Below are 16,668 nucleotides of genomic sequence, written 5' to 3'. Positions count from 1 at the left end.
GCTTGGACCTCTACCAAAAACCAGCACCACAGGGCTGAGCTTGCTAACTTGAACCTATAATGTTGCCAGTTCTGCCTCCCTGGGGAAGAAGAAGACTAGGAGAGAGGATCCAACCTTCTTAATTGTGAACCTCATTAGTGCTGGGTTGCTAGGCAAAACATACACCTATCTTCAGTACATATGAAAGGGATAAACAATACGTCATATGCTATAATGACTCTTGGGCTCAGGGCAACCTCTAATTATTATATTTTGTTCTCTTTTACCTTAGTCATTATTGCAGAAAAACAAATTAGTTTATTTTTTGAGCAGCAGAGCAGATTGTAAATTGCGCTCCGATTTTGATATCTAAATCATCATGTTACACTTAACAATCGAAGCTATTTCATCTGCAAATCCCCCCTTTATAAAGTTTTTCATCCCTGTATTATGCCATGTTCTGTACATGTACAGTATATAAATATATGGAAATATTCACACCTAAACGTTCGTATATACAGACACGTACGTATACATATATATGCCTGAAATTCATGCATAAATTTAATTTTGCAACGAACTTCTGCCGTTTCCCATCTGCAGGACCCAGTGACAGGAAGTTGACCTCATAGTAAATTCCTTCGAGATTGGGTAATACGTTTCCAAAACCACTTCTTTTTTTTTCTTTCTACAAACGCTCACATGAACTTAGGAATGTACCTCGTGTCCGTGACCAGCGACGAAAATAATATCAAACTGCAAAAAAAGCTGAAGCCAAACCATGAAAAAAAAAAAAAAAATTAAATGCTTGAAAAAAATAAAAAATAAAAGTTTGGAGTAGGCAAATGGTAAAAAAAAAAAACTGGTTGTAAATTATTTGAGCTGAAAGGAAAATGGATTAAAATGGTGGTTAGAAAATATATATAGTTTTCTTGTTTTTCCAAGTTGGGTCTTCGTTGGGCTAAAAATGGTGATTTCTCCGTCTGGCTGTTGATCAATGAATTGAGGTGGAAAAAGTAGATGTAACGTTGTGTAGTCAAAATAAAGTTTGATGTATAAAAAAAAAGCATTGCAAAGGAAAAAAAGGACATGTAAATGTGTGCCTACCATTTTCCAGATAAGAAGGAGCCGTACCTTCTGAGGGGTCAAGGCGGCGGGCCCGCCTTCCATGTTTGGAATTGTTGTGTACAAACATGTTGTCTGAGACGGCCAAGACATGGCCATCCACATTAACTGTTGTTGATACAACGACCTGAAAAATAGAGAAAAAAGACACCAGAGTATTATTGGAAACCGTTCGCAAAATATTTTAACTTCATCTACTGCACTTAGGTAAAACTTGGCAGAATTCCCCCTAAAATATTAATACCAATTTCATTGGTTGAGACTATAAGGACCCGATCGTATTACATGAATTTCTCTACTTTTTATGATGTGAAAGTAGGTTGTACATACCATAAAGTCAACTTCTGTGGCTGGTTTGGGTCATCAGTTGATCCCACCAACCTGTCTCTGGATTCCCTCTCAACAGAACCGGAGGGAGAAAGACAAGGGTTCATATGGGGTCATTGGAAAGATTAGGGTTAGCCATGGTTCTTCTCGCCTTTTTTGCAAGTCGTTGGCAAGAACCCATGCAGGCCTCCCCTTTCGAGAGCGATTGTACTGTTAGCGAGCAGAAGGGTGGTATATTGACCATGAATGGTCATGAAAATGGGGTGGCATGAGAAACAATGACCAACCCATTCAACCCTTGCAAAAAACATCTAGTTTAATCTTTGCTATGGAAAACCAAAATGTGGAGCTGGTGTCTAGCACCGGAATACGGACCTAGCATTAGAATAGGGAACTCATTTTTTAGGACCAAAATAGAGACCCCATTTTGCTCTTTTATATGGTATCCCCAACCATGATATACACAAATGTTACACAACCAAGAACCACATATGGCTCTTAGACCCAGTGGTGGAACATGTGTTACCAGTGACCAGGACAAGACAAGTCCTTTCTAGCAGTCAAGTGTTGAACCCCTTACTCCTCATACACACGTATTTTAATTTGTGCTTTGACCTTGTATTTTTCAGCTTTTACAGAAATAAAAAGTGTAAAAATAAAAAAATATTATTATATTACATTTTTTATTTAATAATTGTATTTCACCAGCCATAACCGAATCACTAATCCTTTCCCTAACCCTAAGCCTATCCCTAGATAGGTTTAGAATTAAGTGTAAAAATGTAAAAGCAGCTGTTAGTTATGAATGAAGACAGTATTGAATCATGTGATTCAATCTTGTTTTCATTTATTAGTTGTTGATTTTCTGTCATCCAGGTCAATGCAGCAGTCGAGATGAGTTTAGGTTCTGCACTCTTCATAGGCAGTGACCGAAATGACTAATCTCAATCTTCTCATCGCTGCCTATGCAGAGCATAGCAGTTGAGATTAATTTGTCACAGGATGCTGCGCCCTTCATGGGAAGCGACCGAGAAGACTGAGCTTTGTCATATCAGTCACTGCCTATACGGAGCACAGAAGCCAATGAAAAACTCATCTCACCTGCTGCGCTCTGCGTAAGCAGTGTTGGATGGGCTCTCACTACACTACATCAAAAAGAAGCGCTTGAAAGCACCGATCATTTGACAGCAGAAAGGGGCAGAGTTTTGACTTAAAAAAGCAATCCCATCAAAGATTTTATCTTTTTTTATTACAATCGTCATATTAAATGGCACTGTGTACTTACAATTGCTCATTTTGCCTTTCTACCCAGTTAAATTTCTTTTCTCTGCTCTGTGCAGAAACAGGAAGTCTCTGTTCTCTGCATGAGTCATCTCCCTCTTCAACTCCTGACCCAGCTGCTTCCTCCTCCCCCTGCCAGGAACTTTTGCAGTCATGACTCATGCAGGAAAAAGAGACTTCCTGCTTCTACACAGAGCTTAGAAGGATTCAGCTAGTCAGTTTATAATCACGTGATGTCATAGACCTAATGGAAAAGAGAAGAATTTACTGGGTAGAAAGGCAAAATGAGCAATTGTAAGTATACAGTGCAATATAATATGATGACTGCAATATATTAAGAGGACAAACATTTTCATTGGAGTGCCTCTTTAAATGCCCGATACAATTCCCCCATGGCTCCTCACGCTATGCCAAAACTTAACTCTTGAATCCTACAACAATTTCATCAGCTATGAACACCGCTAAATAATTTTTTTTAACCCCCATTTCCCCCCGTACATATTTCATTTTCTTAAAGTGAACAGTATTGCTCTATATTCAGATGATTTATAATGAGGCTGGTGTTATGCATGTGTTCTCGTCACTTGCAGAAATGTTCAAAGAAAAACCCCTTCTTATGAATGTGTAAAAAAAAAAAGAAGTTTCAAATCAAAACATTTTACCCATCAAAAATGAATCTGAAGCCTTTCTATTAGGCTGAAGACATCTGTCAATTCTATGATTACATTTGCCAAGCAATAATGATGTTTTTGCATATGAAAAGCTTGAATGGAAAATGAATAGCGAAAGTGTTTTCATCCCATGAAAAGTATCCATTCTCAAGTTCATTTGGATGGTGATTGACCCTGGTATGTCAACGGAATTTCCTTCTTTATATTAGACTGAAAGGGTCCTATTCTTGCTGCTCAGGTTCAGAGTGCGGCCATAGAAGAAATGATGGATAGGGCCCTCTTATACTCCAGCTGCTTCACAGCAGAGCGACTTAAGGCAGGAGCGCACTTACACATCACAACCTTGTTAACCAATAACACCTAGACCGGCTTCATGTAACAATATATCCTGGAAATGGCTCGATGGCCGGGATGGGACTAGGCAAGGAATTACATATCTTGTAGGTCTGCAGATGGCTCCACATGTTGACATAATTCCAGGACGGTCTTTGGGGTCTCGGATAACAACAAGTGCAGGTTAATATGAGAACTCTGGAATGATTACAATAGTTCAGGTTTCAGATTGTCTAAATTAAACCTTCACAGCCAAGTCAAAATATAATAACACTAGAGGATGTTTAAAATGAGGTGCCAAAATGGACCTTTTCGGTTGGTTTATTCGATTTATACTACGTTTGTGAATATATCTCTGTCCATTAAAAAAAAATTCAATGTTTCTCTTGGAATGTAAAATATAAAGCATTATGCTATTATTTTAATGGCTTGAAAAAAAAGCCTTCCATGTGTAGGGCTAAAACTTTCTAAATGTCTTTCAACACCCACTGGTGCTCAGGGTACTGAGGAGATTAATCATTGATTTACAGATTACATTGGTAAGTTATTGCCAACTGTTGTATTAGTTTCCGATTCCTTATTTTAATGACTAAACTTTGAGGCACATACATTTTTTATAAATGGGATTTATTGATAAAGTATGGAATATAGAGGGACCGATTCATTAAAGTGCTTGTCGGGAACTTTTAGATGGATAGCCTATTGATTTATTGATAAAGTATGGAATATGTAGGGCTCAATTCATTAAAATGATTGTCCAGGACTTTTACATTGATAGCCTATCCTTAGGATAGGTCATCGATATCTGATTGGTGAGGGTGTGACACCCAGTATCCCAACAGATCTGCTGTTCCTGGTACTGGTGGTGCCAGGAAGGGCTTTGTTTTGAATCCATAGGGGTGGATGGACAATATCCAGGATCGGCCACTAGACACTTGACTTTGCATTGCAATTCCTCATCCAGTATCTCCAGTAGGCACTGGGAACAGCTAATCAATGTGGGTGTTGAAGGTAGCACCCCCACCAATCAGATACTGATGACCTATCCTGAGGATAAAAACGTCCTGGCCAACCCCCTTTTTAGACAAGTGTTTTATACGCCTCCTAATGAACTAGGAACATCTTACACCTGCCACGCACCAATGTCAGAAATGTTACTCTTGTCAAAAACTAGAGTATATTTCTCGTGTAATTTATGCCATTAAATTGGAGTCCATTTTTTAGAATCTTACGGGCAGGCGTAAAAAAAAGTCAAAAGTTGCTAAACGTTTTGCGTAACTTTGAGCTGCACAAAAATTTTGAGACATTTGAAAGTGTTTTACACCAGAATTCTGGAGAAAAAAAAACTTCATGAATCGGGCCCCTTCTAACAGTGTATTATTTCTATGAAAGGTCGTCTAAATACCTTACAACAAATACAGCACCCAACATAAAAATTGCCTTTTATCGCAAGTGCAATTTCCAAAATTTATTTTGGTAATTGGGCGAGGCATTATTTTATCCTCGGGGCAATGTTGGAAGAAGACTATTATGTGTGAAGTAAATATAGCTTAGATTGTGTGAAAATCTCTTCATTAATAGATCTTTAATTTTCTGTATTTATCAACACCGTAGAAAAGCTGTCATTGAGGAATGCGTCGTGATTGGGAAACAGAAGCTGGAAAGAGCCATATGGGCTAGTGAGTGTGCCATATGTGATGCTCTCTCACTAACTGCTTGGTAAGTGAACCAGGGGAACAAAGAAAGTACACTCGCTTATAGTGTGTGCTATCATATAGCTGCACCGACCACTTCATATAATGAGCTATGGGTGCGCAGTGCAACAAATATGTAATGTACAGGACACAAATACTAATATTGAGGTCAGAACAGGAAAATGAAGCCCGGGGACGAACCCTTAGAACCAGAAGCATAAGACTTAGTAGAAATGAGAAATTACCAATTATAAGATTCCACTAATGTGACAATGACACATTTTTAATTGATATGTAAATTTTAGCCTTTTTAAAGGGGAGCCATTACTTATAATAAATATCTAATATCTTGGCCTAGCATAAATGCCGCCATTCTCCTGATTCCGGCGTCGTTTTTCTTTTGTTCCTACGCCTTTCTGTTCATGAGATATGACCCCATTTTCCCTGTTTGTAAATGTGGTCTTTTAAGTCAAGTTGGCGTGGACATTTCCGGATGTCTTCTTAAGGACCACACCCAATTGGCTAAAATACTCAATTTATACACAGAGAAAGGAGGGCCGTATCTCAGGAATGGAGAGGCGCAGAAACAAAAGAAAAATGACTCCAGATTCAAGAGAGCAGCAACTTTTAGACCAGATTAAGGCTACTTTCACACTAGCGTCGTTTGGCCTCCGTCGCAATGCGTCGTTTTGCAGGAAAAACGCATCCTGCAAAGTTGTCTGCAGGATGCGTTTTTTCTCCATAGGCTTGTATTAGCGATGCATTGCGACGCATTGCCACACGTCGCAACCGTCGTGCGATGGTTGCGTCGTGTTGCGTCGGCACCAAAAAACGTTGCTTGTAACGTTTTCTGGTGCGTCGTGTCCGCCATTTCCGACCGTGCATGCGCGGCCGGAACTCCGCCTTCTCCTCCCCGCAGCTCAGAATGGGGCAGCGGATGTGTTGAAAAACTGCATCCGCTGCCCCCGTTGTGCGGCGGTTTCACAGTGTGCATCGGTACGTCGCAACGTCGCATTGCGACGTGCGTCGTACGACGCTAGTGTTAAAGTAGCCTAAAATAAGATTACATTTTTATGGCAAGTGACAGATCTTCTTTAAAAAGGTTCCCCAAAGTTCGAAAAACATGGCTATCTTTTTCCATAAACAACGCCACTTTGCCTTGCACTGCAACTCAGGTCCACTGAAGTAAATAGGGCAGAGCTGCAATACCATACACAACGTGTAGACAAAGGGGGCGCTGTTTTTGTAAAAGGAAATTCTTAACAAGCTCTTTAAGGTCAACTTTTTTCTTAATGTTTGTTTCTGATACTCAAGAAGGACGGATTATCTATGGTGTTAGATTAAAGGAATGGCACAATTTTGAGAGCTGGAACAACACCTATGGCCATCTTGTCGACCCCCGCAGCTTGCAATATGCATTTCTTTACCAGCCTACATGGTGAATTGCATTTTGACAAGGGCAGATTAGTCTGGAAGTCATTGATATTATTTCTCCATTTATCCTTTTTTTCTATTTATGCGAGGAAGGAATTTATCTGGAACAAGTACCTAATTAAAAGTCGAAAGGGAAATAAAAAAATAACTAAAAAACGAGAATCGTAAGTCAAGCTGAAGATTTGAGAGAGGTCAGGAGACTCTGTTCAGCGTTGCTATAGTGAATTACATGCCGTACAAAATACAGGATGCCTGCTTTCCATACTAAAGTGCCAGCGCGTTTCAGTCCTCCTCCACTCCACACTGTCTGAAACACACGGGCAAGAGAAAAGAAAAAAAAAATGCCGGGGAGAAAACACGACTGTCTTTGCTGTGTCAATTTATATATAGGTCAGTCGCCAAGGGACAATAACAGTTCAGTGGAAGAACAAAAAAAAAGACATTTGTTCTATATTAACTCTATGGGGTTGGTACCTCGATATTATAGACTCGCGGAGGCTAAATGTAGGATTGTGCTGCATAACACAATTGGAAATTAAGGTAAGGAAAATGAGCTGGAGAGATCCAGCGTTGTCATTCAGTAACCAGTCAGGAGTCCCAGCGTTGACCACAGAATCATCTTTTGAGTGATGCTTCTCGCAGTTATCGGGAAGACAAAGAGGAGACTTTTAGTCATCCCAGGCTTGACCTTCTGCTCAGCTCCCATGGATCAATATTACCGGTGGCACTTGAAGCTGAGAACCATGAGAAATGGAAGTTCGCTGAAGTGTTGTGAAGGATGGGATTTTTTTTTTCCTATAATTTTTTTTTTTTTAAAGAAGTCCTAACTGTAAGATATATGAATACGGACAGGGAATAAAACCTAAAGCGTAAAACAGATGTCTCCATGCATGATGTGGACAATAAATGTGATTTATTGTAGGCGCTCATATGGGTAAACACTATTTTTCTGGGCGCTGTCTGTTATTTATTTATTTTCTTCAATGTCATATTAAAGGTAAACCTGTGGCGTACGTTAGTCAGTTATTTTAGATTTCTACACCTAGATTGGCCTACAAACATATTAATACTAACTACATGGTGTATAATGGAAAAGGGAGTGTCAAAGGAAATTCTAAAGTGAATTCCATTTCCTAATACTAGCTCTGTCCCCTTTTCTCAGCTCCTCCAGCAGTTTTTAGTATCAGGTTCCGAGTCCCACATCAAGAATATGTTATATTGCTGAGAATGCAAAATAGCTCTCCTCCAAAAGGAAGAAAACTACTCTCCTAGTACTACCTACTAGTTTTTTTCCTTCTTCTTGTGCCGCTTTTCTCCACCCCTCCGGTAGTATTGACTTTTAAGTTCCAAATTCCATATAAAAAATATCTTACATAGCAAGAAATGAAAATTAGCTCTCCTCCAGAAGGAAGATAGCTGTCTCCCTAGTGGCGACTTTTGGTTTCATTCCTTCTTCTCATCCTCTTTTTTCCACACCTCCAACATTCTTCATTTTTCGGTTCCAAGTTCCATATCAAGTATATGTTACATAGATAAAAATGCAAATTAGCTCTCCTCCAGAAGGAAGAAAACTGTCTTAATGGTACCACCTGTTGGTTTTCTTTCCTTCTTCCATTCCTTTATTCTCAGCTCAAACAGAAGTTTTTGGTATCAGGTTCCAAGTTCCTTTTCAGGAATATATTACATAGCTAAAATTTAACTGAGCTCTCCCCCATAATGAAGAAAACTGTTTACAAAGTGCCACCTATTGGTTTTCTTCCTTCTTCCCATCTTTTCTCAGCTCGTCCAGCAGTTTTTAGTATCAGGCTCCAAGTTTCATATCAATAATATGTTACGTAGCTTGAAATGCAAATTACCTCTCTTACAGAAGGCAGAACACTGTCTCTCTAGTGCCCCTATTGGTTTTCTCCCTTCTTTCTCCAAACCTCCAGTCGTTTTACTTTTAAGCTCAAAGTTCTGCATCAAGAACTAGTTACATTGCTAGAAATGCAAATGAGCTCTCCTCCAGATAGATTAAAGCTGTCCTTCTAGTGCCAGCTATTGGTATTCTTCCCGCAATTTTTAGTATCAAAGAATTCATATCAAGAATATGTGTTATACCTAGCAATGCACAATAGCTCCCACCCAGAAGGAAGAAACCTGTCCCTCTACTGCCATTTATTGGTTTTCTTCTTTCTGGGAGAGATAATTTACATATTTTTTTCCCAGGGAATATTGGCTTGTCTGTAAGACAGGTAAAAGTGTCTAATAGAAGTAAGAGAATCTCAATAGTACATAGATTTATGGCATGAAATTGGTCATTGAGGTACCAATTATGCATTTTTGGAGCGAATTCCATTGGTCTAAAGCCAATGGTCATGTAATTATTTAATTGTATTACTCATAGGATTGAAAGCTTAAGTAATATATATATATATATTATATATATTACTTATATAATTATATAAGTATATTGTGAACAGTGGGTAATGGACAATACTTTGGTCCTGCAGTGGTGTCAGCTCCCTTATCACAAGCAAAGTATTCCACTGGCCTTTGTCTGTTCTCAATAGACCTTTTTTGTCTTTTAGGTTAATCTTAAGGAGCGCTAATTCAGAACTAAAGAGCTTAATCTTCCTAAAAGATCTTAATGATCTCTGAGCAGAATATACAGGTGCACTGCTTGAGTGGACCTTCTATTCTTTTGTCGTCTTCACCAGGAACTCTTGAGACATATTTAACCCCCACATTGCATATGCACAAACATTGTTGATGGTTGACTGGTTCCAACTAAATCACCAGGTAAGGACTAAAAATTAATGTAACGTGTATGTATATCTTCAATCTTGTGGTAAGCCTTTACCTACTGTACATCAGAAAATTAGAGACTTGGTATCACCTAATATTATTTCTATCTAATTGTATCAATCAATCAGACGACTCATCAATAACACCAATGAGCCAACCAATGTGTGTTAGCCGAAGTTACCAACTAATCGAATTCTGAGAACCAAGACAATTTTTGGATCATTTTATGCCAATAGAGATAAAGTTAGTGAATTAGAACCCAACTGAATTGAAACTTTTTTTGGATAGTTATGTTTATATTTGAAGACTAAACATTAATATAATATTTAAGATGGCAGATTGGATTCTTTTTTTTTTACTATGAAAATGAACATTTGTTGGTTTATACCAATAGGTCAAAAGGCTGACATCCTATCCTGCCCAAACTGGTCAGATCAGTCATGACATGTCAAATGCCGTCACGTTTACATCTACAGGAAAGTTGTCACATGTCACAGCAACGGGCCATCTCCATCAGAGTACCTGGAATCGTCGCATATCTCTCGGATTCCCTGCATTCTTCAGGCAGTTCTGATTACACTTGAGGAAAAACTTTAGGAAGAATCTAAGGAAAGAGAGAGAAGGAAAACCTTAAGTGACGCGGAACACAAAAATGTCAAACATAATGATCAGAGTTCTATTTTCATAAAATTGAGATTTAGATTTCAGTGACGGAAACATTGTCGGCAAAATTCCAATTGAGCCAACCGCCATTCATCCGATTCGCTCAACTTCACAAATGCTTATCACCCCGATGAAAGAAAGGATCAGGCATTGAAATTTAACATAACTGATCCCTTCACTTCCCACATCATCGATCAATGTAGACTCAGGTGGTCTTCGGTGTGTCCTGGCAAAGTCATCAGGTTTGGCCAACTCAATGTATGGACTCCTTATTGGTATTGTCCACTACTCAGACAACCCTTTCTTAAATAGTATATACCCAAGGGTAAAATGAAAATAACAGATGCCTCCTGTACCGGCACTGTTCCAGCGATAACAGCGCCGGGAATGGCAGGGATTATGTGATATTGCCATGACGTGCAAGTATAGCAGCCAATCAGCGGCCACGAATCGGCTCCAGTTCTCACACTTCCTTCGTAAGTCCATAGTTTATACGAAGGAAGTGTAAGCGAATCCATTCATTAGAGACCACTGACTACTGCAGGGCTCACGTGGCATACAATCACATGAGCCAAGGGAGATCCAATGCCAGGAGACATCTGTTATTTTACCCTGGTAACACTGGGGAATTAACTATTGAATAAGGGGTTGACCAAGTAGTGGACGACTCATTTAAGAGTTCTTAGAACTATGACTTTTTCCTTCCCAAAATTCTTCAATTTTTTTTTTGATTTTGCTGGCATCATATTATTTCATTGTCATAAAAATGGCGTACCAGCCTTTTTTGTTTTTTACATAAACAGCACCATTTTTGTCTAATGACCATGTCTGGTATTGGAAAATAAATGAAGCAGAATCGTAATATCAGAAATAGCAAAAGGCGCTGTAGAAATAAAAATTATGATTTTAAAGGACAAAAGTAAGACTGTCTTTGTTTTTCTCATTCTGGGCAACCTTTTTAAGACTCCCTCAAATAAGTAGTAGTCATACATTATTTATAATATCACAACGTTTCCGCAATTACGACACTTCCAGGACCACAAAAATTTCCAAAGAAAATATGTTAGACATTTTTTGATAGGGAATTCCAGATAGAGGATTAAAATAGCAAATGGATGTAAACATGATTATTAATAAAATGTAAATATTGCAAAGTGTCTGCGTTGCGTACAGAGCAGAATTGTTACGGTCGATGAAGCAAAATCTGTTTTTCCATATTGTACAGTTTTCCGATAATATATTTCAAAGCAAACCTCTGCTCATCTGCCCTAACAATGGCACAAAAACACCCATATGCCATCAGCGTACAGTAAGTCACTTGATATTCCACCCACCAATTTCCCCTAACTACTACCCTGCAATTACACAGCGCACGTTCTGTTGCGAGGTAAATTAGGCACACCTGCGGCCAGACTTCATTTGAACTGCATCAGAAAAAGGACCTAACAAGGTGAGGACGTGCCTCAAAGTTATAGTCCTGTCAAGCAATTAGGTTTTCACTTCTGGGACATCCGCACAGTGCAATTATGCCGCACATTACAACCTGGCTAATCTGCTGAACAAATGTCATGTCTCCGAGAAGCTAGTAAAAGCGGTTCATCTGCAAATGTGTCTGCTCTTAAGCCCCTGCCTTATGCAAGGAACAAGCCATGGTGCGATCTGATTAAATCATGTTACCGGCTCTTAGAAGGGAAAAAAAAAATCTGCAAGCATTTTAAACCACTTATAAGTGACATGAACCTCTCCATACATTAGGCCTGCGGCCATGATTCACCCTCTTATAATCGGTTTATACACCGCTTACAAGCTATTGTGAAGATCCACTTATCTCATAAACAGGTCCATGATCTTCTGCAATCAGGGAAAGTCATTAGGATGCAAATGAATCCTTATCAATACTCGTTTCAGTGCTAGATATTGTTAGGGTACCGTCACACAGTGCAATTTTGATCGCTACGACGGCACGATTCGTGACGTTCGAGCGATATAGTTACGATATCGCAGTGTCTGACACGCTCCTGCGATCAGGGACCCCGCTGAGAATCGTACGTCGTAGCAGATCGTTTGAAACTTTCTTTCGTCGTCTAGTGTCCCGCTGTGGCGGCATGATCGCATGGTGTAACATATATCGTATACGATGTGCGCATAGTAACCAACGGCTTCTACATCGCACATACGTCATGAAATTATCGCTCCAGCGTCGTAGATTGCAAAGTGTGACAGCAGTCTACGACGCTGGAGCGATATTGTTACTATGCTGGAGCGTCACGGATCGTACCGTTGTAGCGATGAAAATTGCACTGTGTGACGGTACCCTTAGGGCCTTGGTATCACTAGATACTATTAGGCCTAGGCGTTACTAATTAATACTTGGTCTTCAGTAATGTTAGATACTACTTAGGGTACCGTCACACTGAAACGACGCTGCAGCGATACGACAACGATGTCGATCGCTGCAGCGTCGCTGTTTGGTCGCTGGAGAGCTGTCACACAGGCAGCTCTCCAGCGACCAACGATGCCGAAGTCCCCGGGTAACCAGGGTAAACATTGGGTTACTAAGCGCAGGGCCGCGCTTAGTAACCCGATGTTTACCCTGGTTACCAGCGTAAACGTAAAAAAAAAAAAACATTACATACTTACATTCCGTGTCTGTCCTCCGGCGCTCTGCTTCCCTCTGCACTGTCAGCGCCGGTCAGCCGTAAAGCAGATCGGTGACGTCACTGCTGTGCTTTCTGGCTGGCCGGCGCTGACACAGGATGCAGGAGGAGTGCAGAGAAGCAGAGCGCCGGGGACAGACAGCTGAAGGTAAGTATGTAATGTTTGTTTTTTTTACGTTTACGCTGGTAACCAGGGTAAACATCGGGTTACTAAGCGCAGCCCTGCGCTTAGTAACCCGATGTTTACCCTGGTTACCAGTGAAGACATCGCTGAATCGGCATCACACACGCCGATTCAGCGATGACAGCGGGAGATTCAGCGACGAAAGAAAGTTTCAGACGATCTGCTACGATGTACGATTCTCAGCGGGGTCCCTGATTGCAGTAGCGCGTCAGACACAGCGAGATCGTAACGATATCGCTGGAACGTCACGGATCGTGCCGTCCTAGCGATCAAAGTGCCACTGTGTGACGGTACCCTTAATGCAGGAGGAGTGCAGAGAAGCAGAGCGCCGGAGACAGACAGCTGAAGGTGAGTATGTAGTGTTTGTTTTTTTAACGTTTACGCTGGTAACCAGGGTAAACATCGGGTTACTAAGCGCGGCCCTGCGCTTAGTAACCCGATGTTTACCCTGGTTACCAGTGAAGATATCGCTGAATCGGCGTCACACACACCGATTCAGTGATGTCAGCGGGAGATCCAGCGATGAAATAAAGTTTCAGACGATCTGCTATGACATACGATTCTCAGCGGGGTCCCTGATTGCAGTAGCGTGTCAGACACAGCGAGATCGTAATGATATCGCTGGAACGTCACGGATCGTGCCGTCCTAGCGATCAAAGTGCCACTGTGTGACGGTACCCTTAGGCCTAGGCGTTACTAATTAATACTTGAGCCTAGGCGTTACTAGATATTTCTTGAGCCTGGTTATCACTACACACTACTTAGGCCTAGGCGTTACTAGATATTACTTTGGCCTTGGTATTACTTGAGCCTGAGTATCACTAGATAGAACTTGGTATTAGGATAGAACTTAGGCCTTGGTATTCGCCATTAAGATGCAAATGAATCCTTATCAATGCTTGTTTCAGTGGTTGACTTGTAGCATGGCCCAAACATTGCTGCATATTGTTAGGACCTTGGTATCACTAGTAAAGGTACCGTCACACTCAGCGATTCTGCAGCGGTATAGACAATGAGCCGACCTAAACTAGATCGCTGGAGCGTCGCTGTTTAGGTCGCTGTAGAGACGTCAAACACAGCAACTCCAGAACGATGCAGGAGCGATCCAGTGACGTAACGGCGACTTATCGTTCTCGCTGGTAGTTAGCTCCATGTAAAACGTTGTTGGCGTCGTTGCTTTTGATGTCAAACATGACGATACATGCCGATAAAAGTTCTGGCCTTCTAGCTCCGACCAGCGATGGCACAGCGGGATCCAGATCGCTGCTGCGTGTCAAACACAACGAGATCGCTATCCAGGACGCTGCAACCTCACGGATTGTTGTCGTTCTCGTTGCAAAGTTGCTCAGTGTGACGGTACCTTTAGGCTACTAAGTACCTACTAAGGCACTAATTACTACTTAGGCCTAGGCATTACTAGATATTACTTGAGCCTGGGTATCACTATATAAAACTTAGGCCTAGACATTACTAATTACTAGTTATGCATAGACATTACCAGATATTATTTGGGCTTCGGTATCACTATATACGACAGGCCTAGGCATTGCTAATTTCTACTGGAGCCTAGGCATTGCTACATAATACTTGGTATTCAATATCATTAGATACTACTTAGGCCTAGGCATTACTAGATATTACTTGGGCCTGGTTATCACTACACATTACTTAAGGCCCCTTCACATAAGCGACGCTGCAGCGATACCGATAACGATCCGGATCGCTGCAGCGTCGCTGTTTGGTCGCTGGAGAGCTGTCACACAGACCGCTCTCCAGCGACCAACGATGCCGGTAACCAGGGTAAACATCGGGTAACTAAGCGCAGGGCCGCGCTTAGTAACCCGATGTTTACCCTGGATACCATGCTAAAAGTAAAAAAAAAAAAAACACTACATACTTACCTACAGCCGTCTGTCCTCCAGCGCTGCGCTCTGCTTCTCTGCACTCCTCCTGTACTGTCTGTGAGCCGGAAAGCAGAGCGGTGACGTCACCGCTCTGCTTTCCGGCTCACAGACAGTACAGGAGGAGTGCAGAGCGCAGCGCAGGAGGACAGACAGCGTTAGGTAAGTATCTAGTGTTTGTTTTTTTTTACTTTTAGCATGGTAACCAGGGTAAACATCGGGTTACTAAGCGCGGCCCTGCGCTTAGTTACCCGATGTTTACCCTGGTTACCAGTGAAGACATCGCTGGATCGGTGTCACACACGCCGATCCAGCGATGTCTCCAGGGAGTCCAGCGACGAAATAAAGTTCTGGACTTTATTCAGCGACCAACGATCTCCCAGCAGGGGCCTGATCGTTGGTCGCTGTCACACAGAACGATTTCATTAACGATATCGTTGCTACGTCACAAATAGCAACGATATCGTTAACAATATCGTTATGTGTGAAGGTACCTTTAGGCCTAGATGTTACTAGAAATTCCTTGGGCCTAGGCATTAGTAGATATTACTTGAGCCTGGGTATCACTAGATAGAACTTAGGCCTAGGCATTGGTCATTAGGATGCAAACAAATGCTTGTTGTTTCGTGTATTGTTAGGGCCTTGGTATCACTAGATATTATTAGGCATAGTCATTGCTAGATATTATTTGAGCCTGGGTATCACTGGATAGAACTTAAGCCTAGACATTGCTAATTACTACTTGAACCTAGGCTTTACTTTACTACATATTACTTGGAACTCGGTATCATTATATACTACTTAGGCCCAGGCATTACTAGATATTACTTGGACCTCGGTATTATTATATACTACTTAGGCCCAGGCATTACTAGATATTACTTGGACAGTATCATTATATACTACTTAGGTCTAGGCATTACTAATTACTACTTGAGTCTAAACATTACTAGATATTACTTGGGCCTTGGTATTGCTAGAAACTACTTAGGCATTACTAATTGCACTTGAACCTCAGCATTACTAGATATTACTGATCCGAGGGTACCACTAGATACCACTTAGGCCTAGACATTACAAATTACTACTTGAGCTTATGCAAATTGCCTCTTCTGAGAAAAAGAGGACTTAAACTCTATAGAGCCACCTGTTGGAAGTAGCTTAGGCATTACTAGTTATTGTTCGGGCCAGTATATCACTAGATACTCCTTATTACTAGGCATTATTAATTACGATACTTCTTGAGCCTGGACACTATAAATACCACTTCGGCCTAGGTATTACTGGATACTACTTGGTCCAAGGTATTACTAGGTATCACTTGACTTAGGACATGGCTTAACTACATATTACTTTTGCCTTGGTATTACTAGTTACTACTTTTCATAGACATTACTAGATAGAACCATTTACTAGATAAAAATTAATGTAGGGGTATTAATTAGTCAAATATGACACATGTCAGCATCCGCTCCTTTACTTGAAGGTTGATCTTACTGTACGGCACCAGGTGGTCAGATCAGTCCGTTGCTATAAGACTTATTTGCTTACGGGACCTAAGTTCTTTTGTTAATTTGCTGTTCTGTCATGTCTTCTGACCTGTAATATGGCAGCGAGCTACTTTATATAATC

At 40.9% G+C, this 16,668-nt stretch overlaps 1 protein-coding gene across 37 annotated transcripts in view; it reads right to left on the bottom strand.

Moving 5' to 3' along the window:
* EBF3 (EBF transcription factor 3) overlaps nucleotides 1-16,668 on the bottom strand; it is a 202,748-nt gene that overhangs the window by 67,405 nt on the left and 118,675 nt on the right. For 19 of the 37 annotated variants that reach the window (XR_011318539.1, XR_011318541.1, XR_011318540.1 and 16 more), the window contains exons 7-8: nucleotides 10,154-10,235; nucleotides 1,114-1,231 (exon numbers count right to left, since the gene is read on the bottom strand). Coding sequence is in view for 33 of the 37 variants with exons in the window: in XM_069753926.1 (XP_069610027.1) it covers nucleotides 1,114-1,231; nucleotides 10,154-10,235 (200 nt within the window). In the remaining 4 variants the exon portion in view is untranslated. Of the gene's footprint in view, nucleotides 1-1,086; nucleotides 1,232-10,153; nucleotides 10,236-16,668 lie in introns of all 37 variants that reach the window. The other 18 variants (XM_069753923.1, XM_069753935.1, XM_069753922.1 and 15 more) reach the window with 1 other exon arrangement.

The sequence above is a fragment of the Ranitomeya imitator genome, chromosome 2, assembly GCF_032444005.1.
Source record: "Ranitomeya imitator isolate aRanImi1 chromosome 2, aRanImi1.pri, whole genome shotgun sequence".
NCBI lineage: Eukaryota > Metazoa > Chordata > Amphibia > Anura > Dendrobatidae > Ranitomeya > Ranitomeya imitator.
The sequence above is the reverse complement of the archived record's forward strand: the minus strand, read 5'-3'. Positions and strand labels throughout refer to the sequence as shown.